The sequence below is a fragment of the Cynocephalus volans genome, chromosome 3, assembly GCF_027409185.1.
Source record: "Cynocephalus volans isolate mCynVol1 chromosome 3, mCynVol1.pri, whole genome shotgun sequence".
NCBI lineage: Eukaryota > Metazoa > Chordata > Mammalia > Dermoptera > Cynocephalidae > Cynocephalus > Cynocephalus volans.
Genome location: NC_084462.1, coordinates 82118471 through 82142715, shown reverse-complemented (window position 1 = coordinate 82142715; position 24245 = coordinate 82118471). Strand labels below are relative to the sequence as shown.

Here is a 24245-nt window from a genome sequence, read left to right as displayed (position 1 = left end):
GCAGCGCCCCCAGGCCGGAGCCTCCGGGCCCAGCCAAGCGCGGCGGCCGGCGTCTAGCGCGGCTTGCTCGGGAACTGCAGCCTTCAGTGCTCCGCCGCCTCGGGCTGTGGGCCTTAGGCGACGAATCCAGATGCGTCCACAGCTGCGTCTCCGCCGCTCCGCTTCGGGGCCCGAAACAGAGCGAGACCAGGGCGAGGAGGCGTCGCGGTGCCTGCCGCCCAGCTCCCAGGGGGCCTGGACGAGGCGTCCTCGGCTGGCGACCCGTCCCGACTTCCCGGAGTGTCTGCGCGCTTCTCCCGCCCCTCCCCGCTGGCTTCGACTCCGGTCCGCCTCACCCGACCGCGGGCTTTGTCCACCGGTCGTGCTGCGGCCCCTCCCCGTTCCCGCCGGCTCCTCCCCGCCCCCTTCGTCGGCCCCACTTCCTCGGCGCAGGCGGCGGGAGCGGGCGGGGGACGAAGGGGTTAACCCGGGGCTCTTCCCGGCGCGGAGGGATCCGGAGACGAGCCGAGCGCGGTGCTGAGGCCGCCTCAGCAAAAAAAATGTCCGCCTGAGGAGACTCACAAGTTCTATTCGGGGGGACCGCCAGCCCGCCCCGGGAGGAAGGGGCGGCCAGGCCCGAGAGCCGCCTCCCCCGCCCCGACCCGAGAGCTCGCGCGGGGCAAAGTGAACCGAGCCGCCGGGCGGTGCAAGGGGAAGCCCGAGTCCGTACTCCCGGCCAAAGTGAACTTTAATCGGGGTGGTTGGATGCGGAGACGGGGCGGCAGGTAATTGCTGGCTGGCCCGCGGGAGGGGAACGGCGTGGCGGGGCTGGGAGCTGCGGAGCGCCGCCGCGTCCCTGCCGGGGCGGAGGCGCCCCCTGCCCGCGCTCCAACTCCGCGCCCCTTTGTACAGCGCCGAACCCGGGGTCCTCTCCAAGTTGGGGAGCGGAGTGGGGGCGGAGGCGCGAGTCGCGGGCGGCCAGGCCCGCGGGCGGCGCACTCGGCCTGTGCGCCCCGCTCGGCTCTCGGCTCGGGCCAGCCGGGCTCCGAGGCGCGCGGGAGAGCGGCCGGCTTCGGCCGCGGAGCCAGGCTCATTGTTCGGCAGGTCCGGGGCAGGGCAGCAAAAGTGGGAGGAGGCCGAGCCGCGGGAGGAGGACGCCGGGCGAGAGCGAGATTAGTTGTCGGCGTTTCTGTTTTCTTTTTTAAAACGCCCCTTGGCCGCTCGGGGGGTGCTTTCCGAGCCCCTGGGCCCGCCGGGGACGTCCGGGCGGCGGCGGCCGCAAACGCGGGCCTGCGAGCGGCGCGTTCCCAGCAACTTGTCAGTTCTATTGTTGCCGAACGAGTGAGTCACTTCGCATCTCCTTTCGCCGCCGCTCCGCTTGCTGGACGCCCAGTTGCCCCTCACCCCGCCCCTCGAGACCCCCACCAGGAGAGGCCCCGCGCGCCTAGCACCCGGTGGCGGCGCTGAGCAGTGGGTGCCGGGGAGGGGGCAGGGACCAGCTTGGAAACTTGCGGGAGAGGTGGCGAGTTGCGGGAGGCGCCGGCGTCGCTCTCGGGCCGCGCCGAGGAACGCGTGGATTCGGGGAACCGGTGCGGGCGCTGAGCTCGCTCGCCCCCTGCTCGCGCCGAGGTGGCAGCGAGTCACCCAGCGCCCCCAGTGCTCTTGTTCTGCTCCAACGCCTGTCTGCATCCCCATACACACTTTGGGCCTCGGTGGTCTTTCGCTGAGCCTGTTTCCTCTGCCATAGGACCTGCTAGAAGTGGCCGAAGATGAATCCCCAGCAACAGCGCATGGCCGCTATAGGGACCGACAAGGAGCTGAGCGACCTGCTAGACTTCAGTGCGGTATGAGAGCTTTTCACCGCATCTTGGGGGTCGCTGAGGTTTACGAAAAAAGGAAGACGGGGAAAGCGGTGTGGAGACTAGGCAGCGTAAACTCCATCTGCTTTGAGCAGTAGTTCTCAGGGCTGGAGTCCAGCTCCCCCAAGTTGGACACCTGAACTTTGATGTAATGTCTAGACTTGCAGATTTAAAACTTTAATGCCAGAGGGGTCATTTGATTTCACTAGTTAAAAGGAGAACGATGTAATCATGAACTTTGGTTGAGTCACCCTCTGACCTTGATGATTATGAGGGATTTTGGACTTTAAATGAAAATTATTTTTTCTTCAACACTGCTCACCATTTCCCACCCCAAAATGTGATAATGGTTTATGGTACCTGAAAGATGTCAGCTACAAGAAAGCCAGTCCGGGGCTAAAATTTCTAGCCTTTTGAGCTGAGTATTTTTATTTTAAGATATATGTATACAGTACGTGTGTGTGTAAATGTATTATATATACCGGTATATTCTTAACATGGGAGATGACTTAAAAATACTAGCTAAAACCAAAGAGCAGACAGCCCTTATTTCTTGGGTTGAATTCCTTTATTAATAAACTGCTGTTAGGAGGCAGGACCTATATACCTGCTTTATAGAACTGTGTTATAATCCTTACTGTATGTAGTAATTTCATTGAACATGATTCTGATTGTGTGAGTGTATTAAGTTGTGATGTAAATGTAATGAGATAACTTAGTTCCAAAGTGAAGATCATGGGTAAAAATTTACTTTTTAAACTTAACAACATTGGAATCTCTCATATAAGTGACTGGGTTTTCAGAGCAGAATGTAACCAGTGTATCCAAGTAGTGTTAGGAAATAATATCACTCAGTCATTTTGCCTCCCTCTGTCTGAATGTATCTCCAGTTTTATTTCAACTTCCTTCTGAAGTACAGTAACTAACCGATGACTCTTGGTGGACTTTTGATTGCAAAGAGCTTAGAGAAATATCAGGACTTACAAATATATTTGGGTTATTTTGCAGATGTTTTCCCCACCTGTTAATAGTGGGAAAACCAGACCAACGACACTGGGAAGCAGTCAGTTCAGTGGATCAGGTAAGATGATGTCTAAAACTAGAAACTCATATTTTGGTATTGTGATACACTTTAGTAGAAAAGTACAAAGCATTTTGATATCTTCATGCCTTTCTAGTATTATTGAATATGTGCATATAAAAGGTGGTATTGAGTCAAGCAATAATTAGTAAGATTTATTGATTTTAAAAGATGGCCATTCCTATGGAAATTTGTAGGAAATCAATAATTTTGTGGACAGTTATTTAAAATGTGAATGGAATAAATGTTAAAAATGAATAGAAACTTAGATTTTAGAAAAAATGACACCCATTCGATGACTGAATTTTGTCCTATGTTCAGAGTACATTAGGACAGTATTTAGAGTAAGTTAATTAGATTTCTATTCTACACTAGGGCTGTCATCTTTAAATTTACTTTCAGTATTTTGTAATAATGCTGCATTATTAAACATTTATTTCATTTTTCCGAAGTATACATTTTTTGTATTTCCAACTTTTTAAAACTCTTAATTTTAAAGCAAACATTCCAGAAGCAAGGTCCAGTCTAGTGTACAAAAGCTGTAATTTTCTGTTTAATTTAAATTTATTTCTTAGTGCTCAGAGATTAAAAAAAATAATAATAATAACCAAAGCCATGACAGCATCATCTTAAGAAAACCAGCTGTCAGATCTCTTGGCTGAAACCTAGTAATTCCTCTTTGGTGCTTTACATTTCCCTTAGTAAAATGATAGTTAATTTCTTAAAATACTGTGAGAGCAAAACATCAGAAAATAAGGTTAATTTCATAACCAATTTAATACTTTGTACCACTTTAAGACACTTTCTATTTAAAATAATACACTAACAATTTATCAAAATTCATTTTTTAATTATGAAATTGCAGCTTGTGGGAAAATGTGGCATGTGATTTAACATCTCAAATAAGTGAAATAAACGTGTTTTTGGATTTTAAAGGCCAATATTATCCTTGATCAAAAGGATGTCATAGAATGTTAGCCAAACCCCTAGTCTTCTCTTACCTCCTTCCTTTACAGTTTTAGAAATTGTTACTTTTTGGGGGAGATGGGGAGAAAATTATTAATATAGAAAGTGGCTATATTCCCTTTCTTTACTAGTGTTTTGTAAATGTTTGCAAATAATAATTCATTCTCAGGTACTTTCATTTTACTTTGTCTAATACATAGTAGGTGCTTAATATATTTCATTAAATGAGTAATGATTTTGCTGTTTCAGGCTGTTACTTCCAGCTTAAGTTGTGGAAAATATATTTAACTGGATGCTCATTGATCGTAGGACATGAACTTCAGAAACTTGCTATTAGAAATGCTTTCTGTTTTTAGAATAAGTGCAATTATATTTATTTCACTTTTTAAAATTAAGGAGATTGTTTATTTCACTTTTTAAAATTAAGGAGATTGATTTATGTAGTCTGTGAAATTAAAAAGTGTGTGTGAACTTAGATGTGGATTACAAGCACGGCATTGGAGAAGTTGTCCTTTCAGTAGGCTGCATTACACAAAGAAAAATTATTTTTCTATATTTTGTAAGTGGTCACAGTATTTGATTCTTTGGAGTAGGAAATTTTTAGTTTTAAAACTGTTAGATGTTATTCATCTTCTGAAAGTTTGAACTTAAAACACCTGTGTTCAGTAGACATAGCAATATTTACGTGGTTTGTTTTAAATGTTGGAAAAAAATTATAATTTAAAAAAGCTGTGACTTTTAATAATTGGTGAATGGATTTAAATTTTGGGAAGAGAAAATGGCATGAGTCATTATTGTATATCAAAATATATTGTTAGATATGGTTTCCCTATAGCCATTTCTGATCTTAAAGAGAATGCCTATTGGTATAATAATATTATTTTGTTTTTATACTTAAATTTATATATTTGACATTTGAATAATCTTCTGCACTGATTTCAAAGGATATTATATATCCTAATACTTGTTTATTTGCAGCATATAAGGAGCTAAAGATCTGACTTTCCTTTTGAAGAGCTGTTGTAAAGATTAGAGGGTTTTTTGTCTTTGGAGTAACATTTGTAAAACCCCCATGCTTTTTGCCTTGTGAAAACTATAGTTTATAATTGTGCAGTATAATTTCCTTTCTTGATTATTTGTCCTTTTTGAGGATGTCTTATTTTAACAGTAGGCTGTTTTTTGGAATTAATATACAATATTTTTAGAATTTTTTTTTAGCTGAAAGCATATAATATACACTGTAGTACCTGATGTTTTTTATGTCATTCCTGAAGCAAAACAAATAACTGCTATGATAGATGACATTTCGTCAAAAATCACTGTGGAAAAGATAAATGTGTATTTATTATTACTTATTTGTATTGAGGAGTCTGTTGAAATGTTATTTCTTCATCAATGTGTTAATTTTCTCTGCATTGTGGTAAAACTTTGAATTTGTTCACTTGATCATGATAGGCTCTGTGAAGTATTCTTATAGTGACCTTGAGAGAAGGGTTTCTCTGTAGGAGTGAAAGGTGAGGTACTCTGTTAGGACTTTGTATGGAAGGAAAGCCCGTTGAAAGGATTGACAAAATGGAAATGGTTTGGGACTTTAAACCTGTCATCCCCCAACTTCAGGGTTTGATTGTATAGATCCAAATTGGGATTTTGGATTTAATGTTTAGTAGATTAAGTGATATCTAAAAAATTTCGTTGTTAGCTTTTGAATCCCAAGTAATAAGAGATGTTGGAAGGGAGAGGGATATTGTCATTTTGCAAGCCACCTGTGTATACTGAGTGTGTCTTTCTGATAATTCCATCTAGAAAGTTACTGTAACTAGCAAGTTAAAGCTTTACTTTTCTGTATTCAACTCAGAATCTTTTAACAGTATAAATTTATTGTTCAAGATTTTTGGAAGTAATTGTTGCAAGTATTTTTTAGTTCTTAATTTTTAAAAAGGAATGCTGTTTTTCATTCTTCAGTTACTGATGATTTCTTTGGGGAGGACAGGATTTCCCATGTACCTATAGGCTTGTTGAAAATATTGACATAGGGCCAGAAAAATGAATTCTCATTAAATTGCTCTTTAGTAATTTTTGTTTTATGAAGTTAAATTTTTTGTTTTGAGGTAATTGTATAGTCATATGCAGTTATAAGAAACAATACAGAGATCCCATGTGCCCTTTACCCAGTTTCTTGTAATGGTAACATCTTGCAAAACTAGTACAAATATCACAAGTAGGTTATTTGTAGTGATACAGTCAAAATACAAAACTGTTCCATCGGCACAAGGATTCCTGATGTTTTTAAATACCTACCTCCAATTTTCAAGTAATTAAAAAAAATTCATGGTAAGTTATAAAGTACCTACTTACTCTGTTAAACATGGAGTAAGCTTTTCAAATCGCTATAGCATTATTTGAACATATCAAGAAAAAAAAAAAAAGAAAGAGAAAACCAAAATTTTAGCAATGTGCTTTGTAATTGCACTGTAATAAAAAAAGGATTGGTGATTTTAAATAGAGAGGACACTAGGTTTGGCCTTTCACTTAAGGTATTTTAAAGTCATGAGTAGGGTGTGGCTCATACTGTACCTATCAGTGTTGAAATTTATAATAACTATAATTTGTATTAATAAGCACTTGTTAAAAGTTGTTAAAATTGAACCATGTTAGGCAGTTGCTTCAGGTAAGCTGTAGTGATGAGTGAGAGTAACTGCAGAGCCAGGAGGCATGTGGGGAAAAATATAATATTTTAGGATAAATATGATCTACTGTTCAGTGAGTGGCTCATTTAAGGTAAATGTAGCAAAGAATTCTTTTAGAAAAAAGCTGTATATGAAAATAGAAACTTGGAAAACAAAATTAGAAGCAAGATTATAACCTTGAGTATTGTGTGCTTTACAGAGCAATTTCTGTAGTGTTAAAATTAGTCATGGCTTATAATGGATTTGAAAAAAAAATTGATTAGATCAAAATATTTTAGAGACTTGTTTATTGTATACCATGCAGCATACCTATAACTAATTATTGTTTTTGTCTGCTTTCTTAAACAATTTAAATACAAATTAAAAGTTTATGTCTTTTAAGCTATCCTTTGGTGTATCTTCTTTGAGTTTTTAAGTAAGTCTCTTGGAATAGGAAGATAGAGATGAATATATTCAACTTTGAATATAAACACAGTTGATTTCACATTTTAGATTAAATGGGGCCACATAGAATACTTTCATTAAAGCCAAGTAGTCTTTTCTGTTCTTGAACAATTGATGATCATGCCTGGAATGTCACTACCTGCTTAGTGTTGTTGAAGACGGGTAACTCTTGCCATAAAAATAATGCTGTTAGAAAGGGTTTCCTGGAAAAAAAAAAGCTATTTCTGGACAATGTGTAGGATGCCTTTTTAAAAAAAGTCACTTAATAGGACTGCTTGTAGGTATCACTTAGAAATATGTTTTCGGATGGGAATGTTGAAATTGCAAATCTAATGAGTTTTCATTTTGGGAATAAAATGAGAAGACAAACATTTAAGTATGAGCTTGTCAGTTCAAAAGACTGATGAATGGCATTCTGCTTTGTTAAGTAGTTGAGCCATATAGCTCATTTTTATTAATTAACCATGTATTTATTTAGTATCCTCTTTGTGCAGTCTGCTGTTGTAGCTTTTGGGAAGATGGGAAATGGAGATCGTAAACCAGAAAAAGTGAAGATATTTCATTATTTAGATGGGAAGATAAAATGTAAAATTGTGAGGTAGACTTCTATAACATAAAAATGTCAGTTTAATGTAGTTTAAATTTTTTTTGTTGGGGGGGGGGCAGCTGGCCAGTTCAGAGATCTGAACTCTTGACCTTGATGTTATGTCACCATGTTCTAACTAACTGAGCTAACCAGCCAGCCCATGTAGTTTAAATTTAGTCCATAAGAATAAGGATGTACTGAAGAGTTAGGGAACTGGCTTAAGGAAAACTCAGAAGTGTTGAATTTAGAGTTGACTTGTGAGGGAACTATGGAAATGGGAATTTGGTTTGATCCAACTGTCTATCCAATATAAGGAATGAGGGCTGGTTTTTATGATCACCACACCTGAATTCCTTAAGGAGCTCATGTTTACATACTGTTATTGAGAGCTGAACTGCATGGGTTCAAATTCAGATATTGCCACTGAATAAGCTGGGTGATTTTGAGTAAGTTAGTTAACTTCTCTGTGCTTCTGTTTCTTAATCTGTAAAGTGGGACTAAGCATAGTAGCTATCCGCATAAAGTTGTTATGAGTGTTAAATGAGTTAATACATGTAAGGCTCCAGCAACAGTTCTTGGCCCATGATGAGCTGAATTGAGTGGTGGAGTGAATTGTTAGTGGTGAGGCACTGGAATACGTAAAGCACTTATTTATTCAGGAGTTCTTTGTGCTAATCTAGGGATGAGCTAGTGAAGGTGTGGATTTGGTATTAGTGTAGGAAGAGGGAAGGAAAAATACCAGGAGTGAAGATTGAGAGAATTTGAAGAATTGGATTTCTGTACATGAGAGAAATGACTCCAGGTTGCAGTTCTGGCATAATTGGAGGATGGTGATGCTAGAGGTAATGAAGGTGCTGAATTGTTTTCAGCATTTTAAATTTCACATTACCTGGGACTCTTCTGGTTCATTTGGAGATTTATGAGGGAAGAGTGCTGGGATATGTGTTAAAGATGTTGGTTTTAAAAACAAAACAAAACAAAACCACTACCTTTTTTTTCAGCATATAAAATTAATACATATCATTGAAAAGAAAATTGGAGAACAGAAAAAGAAAAAAGAAAAAAAAAACCCTTATTTTATTATCCAGAGAAACTTGTTCTATTTTGATTTATTATTTTCTTTTAGTTTTTTTTCCCTGATAGTCCTGAGTTTAATGATAGTTTCATTTTATGTTGCACATTTTAAATTTCACTTAATATTCTACCATGAGCATTTTCTTATGTTATTAAAGATTCTTTATAAACTTGGTTTAAAACTGTTGCATGCTAATAATACATGGAATGAATGTAGCATAACTTAAATCAGTTCTCTTACTGCTTGATGTTTAGGTATTTCAGTTGTTAATTCACTTTTTCATATTATAAATAATGTGGTAATGAACACCCTTTGGTACATGGATACATTTTCACCCACATTTTGATTTCCTTTGGATAGGAGATGTAGATTTTTTTTTGTGTGTCTATAAGTTATAATTAAAGCTAGGTGACTGAACGAATTCCCTTAGGGAAATGAACTCAGAGGGAGATAAATGATCAGGACAAGGATTGATGTTAATGGTAGAGTTAGATGGTTGATTATTTAATGTAAAAATATAGATTTTTATTAGTATATGAATGAGTGCATGATGGCATTTGGTGCACATTGTATTTGTGTATTAAATGGGTTTTGCGGTGACTGGGGGAATTCCTGTCATTCTTTGACGTGTGCTTATTGAAATGGAGTGGAATCTAATTGGAGTCTTGTCAGTGAGAGAGCCCTTGAATTCCTGACTTGTATGAGACAGGCAGTGTGGGTAGTGGAAAGAGTTGGGCTCAGAAGCCAGGCAACTGTGTTGAAATCAGTGCTTTGCAATTTAATAGCTGGGTGACCTTAGGCACATCATTTAAATCATCTGAGCCATAATTTTCTCATTTGTGAAAAGTGGGTAATAATGCCTACCTTCAGAATCCACGTGAGGATCAAATAAGGTTATCTATCTATATTTGACACACGGCTGCTTCAGATATGGTATGGTAGCTGCCATTTTATTGTGGCACTTTCTTAGCAATACTAATGATAATATTAATAATACTAATAATAACTATAGCCAGTATTATAGCCATTGTTTATTGAATTACTATTTTATGCCAGGCATTGTCCTAGGCAATTTATGTGCATTACCTAATTTTGCTTTGGATAAAATGATACATTTTGTTTGTGGTGGAAGGGTGAAGAAATGCCCCTACAATGGTAACATATCAAAGTTGCTTTTTAGTGCCGTAAAAATGAATATATTGTTAAAATTCTAAGAAGTAATCAGGCCTTAGAGTAGTTTTGAAATGTCCTCAGGTACTTAAGAACTTTACCTTCTCTTAGTTGATTTCTTCTTAGTACTGTTATCTTGCAGACTTGGTATTGTGAAGTGCAGAAGGGTGATCAGAATGTGTGCATCTTTTGGAAACCCTCTTCCATGCTTAGGTATCATTGCCACTTAGATATAGTATTTTGTCCATATTCTCTCTCCAGCTACTTGAAATTCTTTCTGGAATGAGGTGTAGTCTAAATAAATAAGTAAAATAAAAATTATGTGACCTGAGAGGATAGAATAGCTGGGAGACAGGTTAGAGAGAATGTTGAGAGTCTCTAGGGTAGGGTGTTTCTACTTTTTTTCAGAAGTAGAGGCAGAGGAGCAGGAACATAAACTTCTCTGGTAGCCTGAAGCAACTCATTGTGAGTGAGCAGAAGAAATTTTATCTTAAAAATTCATGTACATTTTACTTTCTTCTTCCTAGCACAAACATATTTGTTGTCATATAAATATGTTTTCATTAATCATTGAATAAAACTGAAGTTCTAAAGATGCATTAGGTTTGGTTTATGGCGTTGTCTTCCTCCTGTTTTACTTTGTGTGTTGGGAGGTAGGGGCCAGGGTGGAGTGGGATGTTGGCCTAGAAGACCAGCTCTAAAACATATTTTTTAGCTGTCTTTATTCCTTGACCTTTTCTTGCTCCTACAGAAGCCTGTGAAAAGGAATCATTACATTAGGAGGAAAAATGGTTTTGGTAGGGAGGAAACATATTTCTGTAAACTGAAGTGCAGATAGATTTGTTAGTAATGTAATAGTCATTTGAACCTCTGTTTTCTGTTTTCAGCCAGATCGTCCTGTAATTTTTTATCATACTCTTGACTTGGGAAGAAACTGTGTATTTTTATAGAGGTGTGTGTGTGTGTGTGTGTGTGTGTGTGTGTGTGTGTGTGTGTGTGTGTGTGTGTGTGTGTGTGTGTAGAAACTATTTTTATAGAGGGTGTGTGTGTGTGTGTGTGTGTGTGTGTGTGTGTGTGTGTGTGTGTGTGTGTGTGTGTGTTCGTTCCATGTTTAAAATGTGCTCTCCTGTTCAGGTTTAAAAATGTGCTCTCATAAAGACCATAGTGAGTCATCCAAGCTACTGTAAGCTACTTGGGGACTTAAACATCACACAGAAATGAAAACAGATTAGGGATTGGTTACTAATTTTTATTGCATCGGGTGGTGACTCAGGGATGTAACCTTTAAAATAATATAATAAAATAATTTGAAATAAGGCACAGGACAGAAAACATTACTTAAAAAAACAAAACAGCAATTACTATGTCTTACTGTATTTTTGGTTATTAAAATTGGTGAAAGTTGGCCCAAGATGTCATTTTTTTAGATCTGTTTTGGGTGTTAGGAAGGTGCTGAGAGGGTTTCTCTGAATTTGTGATAATTTGACTGATGAAAGATCATTCCAGTTACCAAATGGAAGTCTGTCAGGAGACAGCCTCCCTCAAAAGTTGTTGGTTTATTTGCTTCTGGTAGGTAGTTTTACCAGTGAGCCTATTGTGAGGCTTTAAAAATGATCAGGATCAACTCATAATTACTCTTCCACCACTTCATTGGTGGCTAATGTAGAGAACATAGGTTGGACTTAATATGATCACAGTTACTCCAGTCAAGGAGCAAATGTGCTGATATTCTCAGCAAGAGTTGTGAGTATTGTTGAGGCAGCGCAAGGATCCTTGCTAGGAGGGAATTACAGTCATCAAGCTTTTAGGTCCTGGAGGCATATGTTGTTGTTTTGAGGCTGCTGGGGAAAAGAGGCTTGCTAGTGCTACTGGAGAGGAGAATATGCTAGGCTTACTTCGAATTGAGGGCAGAAGCATGTTTTGGCCACAAATGAGTTCAGAGAATCTGAGCTTATATGGCCACTCATAGATGAGAGGTGAAAGTTTTTGGGTTTTCCTGAGTTAGCAGATCCCCTTAAGTTTTTGCTATTTGGAAGCCCTACTATATCTAGTTGACTTTTTCATCTGGTCATAGGCCCATTTGTTTATCTTCCTAATAATGACATGCTCAAGTTTTGGAAGATGTTTTCCAGTGTTGGTCCCAATTTGTAATAAAGTTAAAGGGAAAAGTTGTTTCATGTTGAATCTCTTGGTGGGAACATACAGACAGCTTGAATTGATTATAACTTTCCAACTAGGCAGGTCATTAGAGCCATTTCAGGACTATCCTATAAATATCCATAATGTCTCTTATCTAAGCAGCAGCTAGTTTGTTTTTTATTTAGGTGAGAGTGTATTTAATTTATTATTTATTATCCCCTTTTCCCTGCCAAAGATCCACAATTCCTGATCTGCAATTTTGAAATCCAGAAAGATCTGAACTAAAATTTTTTGTTTAAATTCAGCATAAATTATTTGATGGCAGAATCTGATCTTATCTAAAGGAAGGCCATTGATATTCTATATTTTCCTAGTTACTGTATGGTTACCAGGTGCCCAGGTGCTAGGGGTGATTTGTAACGTGGTATATACACTATTTTTTTTTTTTTTCTAAAATCTGAAAAACGGAACTCTAAAACCCACCTGTTTGGATTTCAGAAAAGATGTTATGGAGATAGCATTCTCTCTCTCTCTCTCTCTCTCTCTCTCTCTCTCTCTCTCTCTCTCTCTCTCACTTTCTCCATCTGTCCTCCCCCCAACCCCAGTATTGTTTTAAACTCACAGTTAAGAATTTCTTTTTTGTACTAAAAGTTTAGACTAGAGATTTTATTATTTACAGAAAAAAACTTGTGATAGGCTTATTCATATAAAGCAAATTCTTCTTGGAATATAGGCTTTTTCAGGCTGAGGTTTATGCTTTGAGTAGTCTGCCCAATACATTGATTTAGGGAATCAAATTCTGTTTTGAGAAGAGATAAGCTTTCTCATCTTTTGGGCCCAAGGAATGTACTGATATTTCCTTGGTCAGTTAAAGCATGGAGGGGAATTTTCAGGATACTATCAGGAGAGTAGAATTCTTTTCATTTGGTCTCCATTTTATGTATGTAACCAGCATTATATGATCCCCTCCAAAAGGAAGCCTCAACCCTGACCATACCCATTCTGAATTTTGGCTGTTGCTTGAGAAGAAAATCCTACCAGGTTCTAGTCACCTTCATGAAGAAAAAGTGGAGCTAAGATACTTTTTCATAGGTGATAGACAAAACCCAAACCAGTCTTTGGTAAGTTTTATTCTTTTCTTTTATATCAGTGAAATGTTTCCATAGACTAGTAACATGATGTTTATTCCTGAAATATACTCATGACAGGCATCTTCATTAAGAACAAGTTGTGATTCTAATGAATGAAAATTTCCTCAGGAGCCTGTTATTGGCTCAGTCCCACTACTGTTTAACATAGACTATGAAAGTAGCAAACAAAGTTTGTAATTAACTAGTCTGTTGTAGAGTGTGTTTTGAGAGGCAGACCAGTAGGCCATTCTGACTTTTTTGACTTTTCTAGTTGCTTTGCAAGCCTGTTCCGTGAAGTGTTCCCAGTGTTATTGTGCTAAGAACAATGATACAGTGTTAAATTTATAGGGATTTGAGATGCTGTACTGTAGGAACACAAAACAGGCCATACAGCCAGGGTCTGTCTTGCCTTAATATTTATATAACCCCTCTGGTCAAGCTAAGAACAGTGTTACACTGAGTAGACTCCATTCACATCGAGTTTGACTCTGTAGACTTGCCGAATAAGTTGTAATAGCCATAAGACTTTGCCCAGTGAATGATTAGGGGAAGGGGAAGAGTCTTTTGTTTAAAGAAATTAATAATGATAAAAGTACTAAATAAATGTTTACTCATATGCTATTTACTTCATAACTCTTGTAAGAAGTTGGTAAGTGTTCATATTACAGAGGAAATAGAGAAATCAACAGTGATATGCATTTGCCTGTGGTTTCTTACTGCCCCTCAGAAGTAGCAAACTGATCAGTTGTAGTTGCACCTGCACTGATACCAATCTGCAATACAGCATGGTTTGTTCTGAGGAGGAATTTAATATCTCTAGAAATCTTTAAAATTTGTTGTTGCAACAGGGAGTCTTAAGTGGTGTAATGTTGATATTCTCCAAAAGAAAGTGCTTCAAGATTTATTTATTTTTATTAAAAAGAAAACAGTATTATCAGAAGCCTTTGTAAAATAGTTAAGCATTTTGTTTTTAGCATTTCAAGATGTTAAATATAAACAGCTACAACCTGAAATGTCTTTGGGAGAGTATAATTCTTTTTTGTATTGTCTTTTATTGTTTAGCTGTCTTCAGACTTTGTGTCTTGGGAAGATGATGAAATTTGGTAGTTATAAGGTATTGGAATATTCATAGCTATTATTTTGTTGTGGCCATAGAAAAGAATTGTTGCTTCGTAGTGTGGGAACTTTATTTTTACTTCCCCCTTTTCAAAGATTTAGTGTTTATTTAGTTATAAAGACAGGTTAAAGCAGATGGAAGATAGTTATTCCAAGGGTATTTATAAAATGTTATAAAACATACAGAAGAGATTTTAATGGAATTTGTTAAAATTTAATTTTGGCAACAGAATTTTTAATGCATTAAAATGAAAAGACTTATATGCTGATTTTTATAATATTGAGAGGGTGGTGATTAGTCCATTTTTGTATTTTCAGTTATTTAAAAGTAGACTGGGCTTTCATTTTGTTAAAGAGCATCTGTAGGTATTTGAGAATGCATCTATTAATGCACCATTTTTTTTTATTGTTCTACGTAGAATGGTTTGTTTACTTTAAGGTGGTGGAGAATAATATATTGAAAAGAGGAGGGGTTTGGAGTCAGAAAATTTTGGTTCACTGTCAGCTTTATTGTTTCCTAGATTTGTGATCCCAGGGCAGTATGTTTTAACCTCTGAGTCCGTTTCTATCATGTCTAAGATGAAGAGGATAAAAATACTGCCTTAAGGGGTTGTGATAGTGATCAAGTTAAATAATTCTTAAGGAGATTCTAACATGTAGAGGTTTATGGTTCTGTACAAATGTTAGTTACCTTATTATATTAGGTGTCATAGCAACTCTTGAAGGGATTCCAAGCTCTTCAAATATATACGGAGATAGAGAATCTTCACACAAAACTCATACATTTTTGACAGTTATTGAAGATTAAATCAGGCGATTGAAAGGGATGGAAAGCCTAAGGAACTCCTTATAATAGGTACCCCCCCAAAGTCTAAGAAATCTTCAGATGAGTCTTTTTCTTTTTGGTTAAGTGAGGGAAATTAAAGCAATAAAGTAAAAAATCCTCAGACATATTCTTTGTAAGGACTCTGTTAATTATATCCCAAACCGTAGAGCCCCTGAATTAGTACCCTTGAGTTTTTTATTCTCAGCTCAGTTGTTTTAAATGCTTGTTGAGGATCTGTTGTAGTTACAACGTTAACCCCAGGCTTACATATGAATGTGTGATAGCTGAATAGTTCTTAGGACTCGTCTGCTTTTGCTTTGTACTGATAAGCAGTAATCTGAACAAAATTTTGGTGCTACTGAAGAGTTAACCTTTTAAAGAGTTAAGGAGGTACTTGGTGTATTACTGAGGATGAGAAGATGCAAGGATAGAGTTGGGAAATGCAAATGGAACTCCTGTCTGCTGCGTGTTTGTGCTTGAAGCAAGAAGGGCTGGTCTCGTCTTATCCGTGAGTGACAAGGTATTAGGACATGGGGCTGTTGGCTGATGCTACTGTTTTCAGGTTCTTCATGATTAGGGAAGATGAGGATTCCCCTAGCATCTGATATTGCCTCTTTGCATTTAGTGTGCTTGTCTGGGTATACAAACTACCTGGCTTACTTACATTGAAAAATATTGGATTTTCTATGTATCTCTTTACAGAATTGTATTGTTTAGAGGTTAGGAAATTGGCAACTTTAGACTTTGTGGGACCCAGAGCCAGTAGGGCTATTGGGGTACCTTTGATGGAGGCCAGTGGACTTGTGGCCTCCATACTATTTGCACATTGTTCTTCAGGGTAAGACAATAATTGTGTTTGGGAGAAAAGGATTATAAGATAATTTGACAGTCATTTGACTGGACTCAAGAAAGTTCTGGGGCATTCTGTCTCGGCCTCTCCCATTTCTCCCATCTTCCTAATGCTTTCTTAAAGATCTATCTCAAATTACAATGATGAGGATAGGTGATAGGTGAAAGAGTAAAACTAAATGGAATGGATAGTGAGGGTTCTTGAATATAACTTCTAAAAACCCTGGGGCCAGGTGAAGTAGCTTATTTTTCTTTCACAGCTAAGTTGATGGCTATGAATTTCTGCTGCTGCTTCTGCAATCTGCCACTTCACTGCTGGACACTACAGTAGTCTTATTTGGTCTGCTTTCTTCTAGTTGCTCTTTTTTCCAATCTTTCTCGGTCTACCTGGACTGCCATAACAAAATATATAAACTTCATGTCTTAAATAATAGAGATTTTTTTTCTCATAGTTTTGGAGGCTTGAAGTCTGAGATCAGGGTCCCTGCATGCTTGGGTTCTGATGAGTGCTCTCTTCTTGGTTTGCAGAGAGCCACCTTCTCACTGCATCCTTAGTGCCTGTTTGTGTCTGTGTATCTGTGTGTTTCTCGTGCACTCTATGGTATATCCTCTTATAAGAGTACTAATCCCATCATGAGGACCCTACCCTCATGACATTATCTAACCAAAATTAACTCCTAAAGGCCCCATCTCCATTGAAAAACACTATCACATTGGGGGTTAGGGCTTCAACATATGAATTTTGGGGGGACACAAATACTCAGTCTGTAACACAGTCTGTCTCATATTTTCAAAACATCTTCCTCCTGTGATTTGTCTTACATTTTTTTGCCTATTGGCTATCAAAACAATTAAAAGCCTCACCTTGGTGTTTAAGTTTTTTAAAAATTTGATGCCAGTCTTAACATTCACTGCTTCCCCATCTGAATTGTATAGTTCAGTCCCACTGGTCTCCTTACCTGAATTCCTACCTTTAGTTATTCTTTACTCCCAACCTGGAATATCTTCTTGCCATTCCTGTGCCATTTGAACCCCTTTTCCTTTATGAAATCTTTCCCAGCCACTTTAGGTCCTAATTTTATAAAAATATGGCTTCCAGATATGTTAAAGACTCTTGGGTGGAGGAAAGTTCTAATTATTTTTTACTCCTGAAGGCAAAGAAAGCTAAGGCCAGTATGGTAGTTTTGCACAGTAGATTTGAGCCCAGCCAGTTCTGGTAGGTGGACAGCCTCGTGAGTTTTAACCTGGTAATTTTAAAAGAAGACTGAAACTTGCTTCTGATGAACAGCCTCATGAGTTTTGACCTTGTAATTTTGAAAGAAGACTGAAAAACTTGCTTCTGATGAATATTGAACAAAGGATTTCTGTTTGTAGGAGGTGGACTCAGGAACCTTTGAGTTCTTTTTACTGTAATATTCTTTAGAATAGCCAGATTATAAACTCCCTGGAAGCAAAGATGATGTTTTACACTTGTATTTCGGCAAAGTATCCCACTTGGAAGTTCAATAAACACTTGGTGACTGTTTTATTTAGGTTTGGAGGTGTGTGATAGGTAGGTGGAAGAAAAGATTAAATTCCCTAAATTGCATTTTTCTTTCTAGCACCAGCTGCATGGTGAGGCTTTAAGGAAGCACTGATACTTATGTGGATTAGCTGACTGGAGACCTGAGATGTTCATTTATTAGAATGTTCCACCTGTTCTCTTGTTTCTTCTGCAAAGATTTTAGACTATTCAAGAGTCCACATTTAAACATCAAGGATAAGCAGGAAGTGGCGAAGTGGTGAAGCCATTGAGGTTGTATGTGAATACAACTGGCTCTACAGAACCACAGCCAGCCTTGGCTCTGAAAAGCAAAGAGGACTAATACTTTCATACTGTTTTCTTTCACAGAGTGTGTGGCACTTTTGTTCTTTATTAAATGTCAAATTGTGGGGAAAATGGCTTTTTTGATTCTGGGATTGATTGGATGGAGGAGCTCTATTTTATGAGGTAGGAACCATTTTACCACAGTCTAGAAACAAGTAGATGGACAAAACTTTGGAAATGATACTTTTCCTAAAACAACCCTGATTTTTGCCAGTTGAATTGGGCCAGAAAGGAGAGATTGTATAATCTAGCATTATAGCAGATGTGGGGAATCATTAATAAAAGCAGAAAAACTCTTATTTAATGGAACTATGAGTCCATTCCCCTGCTTAATTTGAGGTAGAAAGGAATCTTTATGTAATGCTTTAAATCATCTTTCGTTTTAGATTTCAGGGCAAGAGCTGCTTTTGTTGTTTGTAGAAAGTATGTTGTCCTCATATTTCGAAGTTAGATTGCAGATAGACATGATGTCTTTGGTGATTGTATCTTTTATCTTTTGTTTTTTTTAAAATTAGGAATTGGATTGACCACTCTGACGTAATTTAGAGCTAAAATGTTACCCTTGTATTTAGAATTTGAAAAAATCCTGTTCTGGGGGAAACATCAATTGAAGGTTAAGGAGTTTTGTCAGGAGAGATCTAAGGCTATTTCAAGCTGAGGTGTGATCGCTGAGGTAAAAATAATAATTCTCATCTCAGTAATCTTCCTTAAAACGAACATTCTCCATTGTAAGCTTTTCACTGTTCGAAGGCTGCTCGAATACTCTTTTGTATGTTTCAGTCCTCATATAGCATATCTCTGGAATATGTAGTAATATATTTTCTTGTGTAGCCTGATAAGAGTGTTTTTTTTTTTTATTTCGAATGGTAATTTTCATTGCCCATAAAACCTGCAGATTTCTGAGATGCCACCTTGGCAGTCTTAAGGTTGACTTTTAGTTCTCTGAAAGTGCCCATTTGCTCCTTGTGAGAGGAGCAGGTTTGCATTCATTCAGTAATTCTAAGATGAGGTAATTGGTGTTTTTATGACTTGAATGGAGGCTTTGTATTTTTGAATTTTGTAAAACAAAGCTGTGTTTGTAAACACATTTCAAAAAATATAAATGACACTTTTTGGTGAAAATGTTAACTGAATAGCAAGAAAATTCAGAAAAGAGAGCTTTTGTTAACATTTAATAATAATCTAACTGTTTACATTAACTATCTCATTGATGTTTAACTACTACCTGATTTTTAGAACTTTTTTTGTTGAAAATAATCCTCAGACTGGGTTGTGATAGGAAAATATTTTCTTGGTATCAAATGCTCCTTGACCAGTTTGGAATTTTTCAACTATTGTCTTGGTTTAGAAGAATGTATCATAAGCAGTGTATTTCAAAGTAAAAATAGTCTGGAGAAACTCTAAGAAAGCATTTGCTTAGTGTCTGATGTAAGATGAACAAGTTGCCATGGTATTGGATGGATAACAAATATTTTGGTATAGCTCAACTGGTTTGGTTGTAAAAAAACAGTAATAAAGTATTCAGGCAAAATCCAAAGTGAGTCTTCAGTTTTTTAAAATTAAAGTGGCTCATTTTATATTCTTCTTCACTTCCTTCTTTAAACACTTTTGTTGGCTTTTTAATGAATTTGTCTGTTCAGGTATGAAAGTATTATAATATTTCCAGAGGAAGTGCATCGTATATCTGTTTGTAGTGATTTTCACCAACCTCCTAGGTGAAACAGGAGGAAAGTGTTAAAGTTTAAATTAATTTTGAAAGCCTATATGTAAGTGTCTGAAAATGTTTTCTTTTATTAACCCCTTTGAAAAATTATAAGAAAACAAGCCAAAGCTAAGAAATCTAAACAGTATGAAAGGGTATATGGTGAGAAACAAGTTTTCCTACTTATTCCTCTCTACTACCTACGTTCCTACTCCCCTGGCAGAGATTTACGCTATTCAGTTTCCTCTCAAAGTTTTTCATGCATGTGCAAGTGATACATCCATAGCTCCTTGTTTTTACTCAATAAGGAACAGTAGTTCTGCAACTTGACCTTTTTGCCTAACAAGAGAAGGAAGAAAAAAAAAAGAGAGAAGGAGAGTTGGGGTACGTGAAGGGTGTTATTGAACCCAAACTGGTTTCAGTAGGATATTTGATTTCTTAAAATATGTAATGATTTGATCTGTTATTGAAAATGACATAATTGTGTGATGCATGACTTAATGAAGGTAAAAAAACCCCAAAGCATTAGCATTTCTTGACAGTCTCTTAAACTTTCAGTTTCACCAACTTAAATAATTGTGCTTCTCGTTTAGAAAACAAATTGATGAGTTTTTTTGAAATAAAAAGCATTTAATAAAATATTAGTTCCTTATGTATAGGTCCTGTGTACAGGGCACACTTTTATATGAATTATTTAACACAATCTTCTTAATAACTCTTTGAGGCTGATTCAGTTTTACTCCCATTTTTGCAGATAAGGAAACAGGCTTCAGGAGGTTGAGTAATAATACACTTGCTAAGAGGCAGAATCAGGTTTCAAAGCTGATCCATACAACTGTACAGCAATAGGTAGTTATTCAAATTATTAAAAAACTAGTCTCATGGACAGTTGTCTAATCTCCTTTTATCAAATATCAGAGTTATTTAATTTAAAAATTTGGGGAAGTCATTGTTATTGTAATATGTTTGATAGAGGGATTGGTTCCAGAAAGGGAGCTGGCTCTTGCCCATTCCCAAACCTGGTGAAGTATTAGCATCACTTGGGGAGCTTTTATCAAATACGTATTCCTGGATCTCTACCTTCAGGTATTCTGATTACACGAATCTGGTGTAGAAGCTAGGAATTTGAGTTTTTACCATGTTACCTGCTTAATTCTTAGGCAGCCAACCTGGCTCCAGTTTAGAACCACTAAAGTGTGTGTCTTTTTTTCAGATTTATGAATATGAAGTTTTAGTTGTCCACTGTTTTCTCTCTGAAGAAAATGATAATGAACCATTACTTTGCAGAAACAAACATGTAAAACCTGAAAGTTCATTTAATGTGTTCAAAATAGAAGTTCATTTTGTTGAGCTATGTTATATTGTGCTATATGGATTTATTTTTTTTCATAGGGCCGTATTATAACAAGGTGTGTTAAACCAAAGACTATGTCTTGTCTCTTTCAGAGGCGAGCACTGTGCAAATGCTTTGTAAAAACACTTTTTAAGATGCGTAAATTGGAAAACAAAATTAAGTGATTGAGACTCCAAAGGCTCTAGAAATATGTTGTCACTTTCATTTTCAGCTGAGAGCAGGATAATACTTACTCAAAGAAATAATTGTGGATTAAATTTCTTGCCTTGTAATTGCTTTAAATGTTGAGCCTAGATTACCATGCTTCTAAGACAATGGAATTAAAAAATAAATCACTTAGTGTCCTATATTTTCCAGCATTTTGGTAAATGTGGATATAACAAGTGAAAAATTCTTTCCTCTCCTTTAGGAATTCCACTTGCTACGAACCAGAGAGTAAAGATTCATGTTTCTGGCATTGCTAATTTTTAGTGCACAAATTATTTCTTACAATATTGTCTGTTTTGTGAGCTTTCCTCCCACAAGGACGGAGAAATCATTAAATTTAACAAACATTGTTTACTGAATAACTTTAGCTGTAAAATCATGTGGGAAATAGAGGGATGAATATGATAAAGTCTGTGTAAAGAGTGGTAAGTAGAGGTGTTTAGAGGAAGGGGTTATCCTTCCATTTTGATTTATTAAGGGAGACTTTGTAGAGGAGATATATTTGAGGGAAAGATTGTTAGGGAATGGAGATGGTGGAAAGGTCTTTCCAGAAAGAGGATATTGTATAAACAATGTCTCAAGTAGAAAATGGATGTTGCATTCTCAGATAGTTAATGATTTAATCTGGTTTAAGTATGTGTCTGTAGCTATTCTAGATTCTTTTTATTTTCATATAAATTTTAATTAGCTTGCCAATTTCTATTAACAAGCCTGCTGGGATTTTTATTTTTTGGAATGTAGTTGATTCTATATACATCAAATTGGGGAATGTTGGTATCTTAATGGTACTGAGTCTTCCAATATGTGAACATGTCTCTCCTCATTTAGATCTTCTGTAAATTTTCCTTGGCAGTATTTTGCAGGTTCATTGTAGAGGTCTTGCATTTATTTTGCTAAATTTATTCGTAAGTGTTTCATGTTCTTTGATTCTATTATATGAGGTATTAAAATTTTTTTCCTAATTGTTTGTTGCTGGTATATAGAAATACAATTGATTTTTATATATTGACTTTATATCCTGTGACTGTGACCTTACTAAATTCACTTATTAGATGTAATAGCTTTTTAAATATTTTCCTTAGGATTTGCTATGTAAACAATCATGTTGACTGCAAATTAAGACAAACATTTTTTCCGTTACAATTTATGTATCTTTTAATTTCTTTTATAGACTTATGGTACTGGCTATCATACTGAACATGTTATGTTCAATAGAAATGGTGAGAGTGGACAAAGTTTAAGGGAAAAACATTCAGTTTTTCACCATTCATTAAGTATGATTTAAAGTGTAGGCTTTATTAAATGCCCTTTACCAGGTTGAGGAGGTACTATTCTAATTCCAGTTTGCTGAGCGTTTTTAAACATAAATGGGTTGAAATGTTGTCATGTGCTTTTTATGAATCTACTGAGATAATCAGGTAGTTTTCCTCCTTTGTTTTGTTGATACAATGAATAATACAGATTGATTTTTGAATGTTAAGCAAACCTTGTGTTCCTGGGATAAACTCCACTTGGTCATAATATGTGATCATTTTTATATTACTGACTTCAATTTGTTTATATTTTGTTAAAGATTTTTGTATGTGTGTTTACGATACAAAATAGTTTTCTTTGTTTTTTTCTCCCTCTTTCCTTCCCTCCCTCCTTCCTTTCCTTCTCCTCTTCCTTCCTTTTCCCTCTTTTACTCCCTCCTTCCCTTCCCTTCTTCCCTTTTCTCCCTCCTTCCCTCTCTTTTCCTTTCTTTTGTTTTGGTTTTGTTTGTTTGTTTGGTTTTTTTTGTTTTTTGTCTTGTCTTTGCCTACCCCTCAACACTCTTGTATTGGTGATTAAGTTTTCAACACATGCTTTTTGGGGGACACATTCAAACCATGGCAGGTTTATAATAGAATTCACCAATGAGGCATTTTAGGCCTATTGTTTTCTTTACAGGAAGGTTTTAAATTAATTCAGTTTCCTTCATTGACTTAATGCTATTTAGGTTTTCTGTTTCTCCTTGAATCAATTTATGTAATTTTTGTCTTTTAGGTAATCTGTTCATTTCATTTGTTATTGAATTTATTGGCATGAAATTATTCATAATTTTATGTGTTTAAAGTATGTAATCATGTTTCCTCTTTCTCTCCTGATATTGAATTGTGTCTTTTCATTTTTTTCTTAATGATTTTAAGAGAGAGTTCATGTTTATCTGTATGTTTTCCATTTCCAACATTCTTCATTCCTTTGTTTATTTTTAAGTTTCCATGTTGTTTCATTTTTCTTTTGCCTGAAGAATTACCTTTATATTTCTCATAGTTCAGGACTGCAGGTAATGAATTCTCTTTATTTTTGCTTGTCTAAAAAGTTTTTATTTTGCTTTTATTTTTGAAGCATATTTTCACTAGATGTAGAATTCTAGATTGACTTTTTTGTGACAATTTAAAGATGTCTTTCCATTGTATTTTGGCTTTCATTGTTTCTTAAACAAGTCTGCAATAATTCTTTATTCCTTTCTATGTAGTATTTTTTTTTTTTTCCCCTTTGGCTGCTTTTAAGATTTCCTAGTTTTCAGTAATTTGATTATGAGGTTTGACATGTTTCAAATGTCCCCTCCAAAACTCATGTTGAAACTCACTTGCAGTTGTGACGGCATTAACAGTTGGGACTATTAACAGTTGATTAGGCCCTGAAAGCTCCACACTTATGAATGGATTAATGTTATCATGGGAGTGCATTTGTTATCTTGAGAGTAGATTATTATAAAAGTGAGTTTGGCCCTCTCTGTCTCTTTTTCTTGCTGGTGCTTTCTTGCTCTTCTTCCATGGGATGACACAGCATGAAGTCTTTCACCAGACACTAGCACCTTGATATTGGCCTTCCCAGCCTTTAGCACTGTGAGAAATAAATTTCTTTTCTTTATAAATTACCTAGTCTGAAGTATTCTCTTACAGCAGTACAAAATGGACTAAGACAAGGTTCCTCAGTATGCATGTGTGTATTTGATATGTATTCTTATAGTGTTTCATCAAATTTGAAAACATTTTGGCCACTATATCGTCAAGGTTTTTTTTGTTTATCCTCTTCTAGGAATCCAGTTACACATACAAGTATGTTAGCACTTTTGATTATTGTTCGACAGGTTATTGGGGTTCTATTAATTTTCTTCAGTCTTCTTTCTGTTTACAGTTTGAATAGTTTCTCTTATTGTGTCTTCAAGCTACTGATACTTTCT

The 24245-nt window shown here is 36.9% G+C and overlaps 1 protein-coding gene across 4 annotated transcripts in view; it reads left to right on the top strand.

The window, feature by feature from the left end:
• Positions 1-504: 504 nt before the first annotated feature.
• Positions 505-24245, top strand: part of TCF12 (transcription factor 12) — a 395187-nt gene continuing 371446 nt past the window's right edge. The window contains exons 1-3 of one of the 4 annotated variants that reach the window (XM_063091485.1): positions 505-764; positions 1727-1823; positions 2847-2919. In XM_063091485.1, coding sequence (XP_062947555.1) covers positions 1749-1823; positions 2847-2919 — 148 coding nt within the window. In that variant the 5' untranslated portion in view covers positions 505-764; positions 1727-1748. The remainder of the gene's footprint in view (positions 765-1726; positions 1824-2846; positions 2920-24245) is intronic. The other 3 variants (XM_063091487.1, XM_063091488.1, XM_063091489.1) reach the window with 3 other exon arrangements.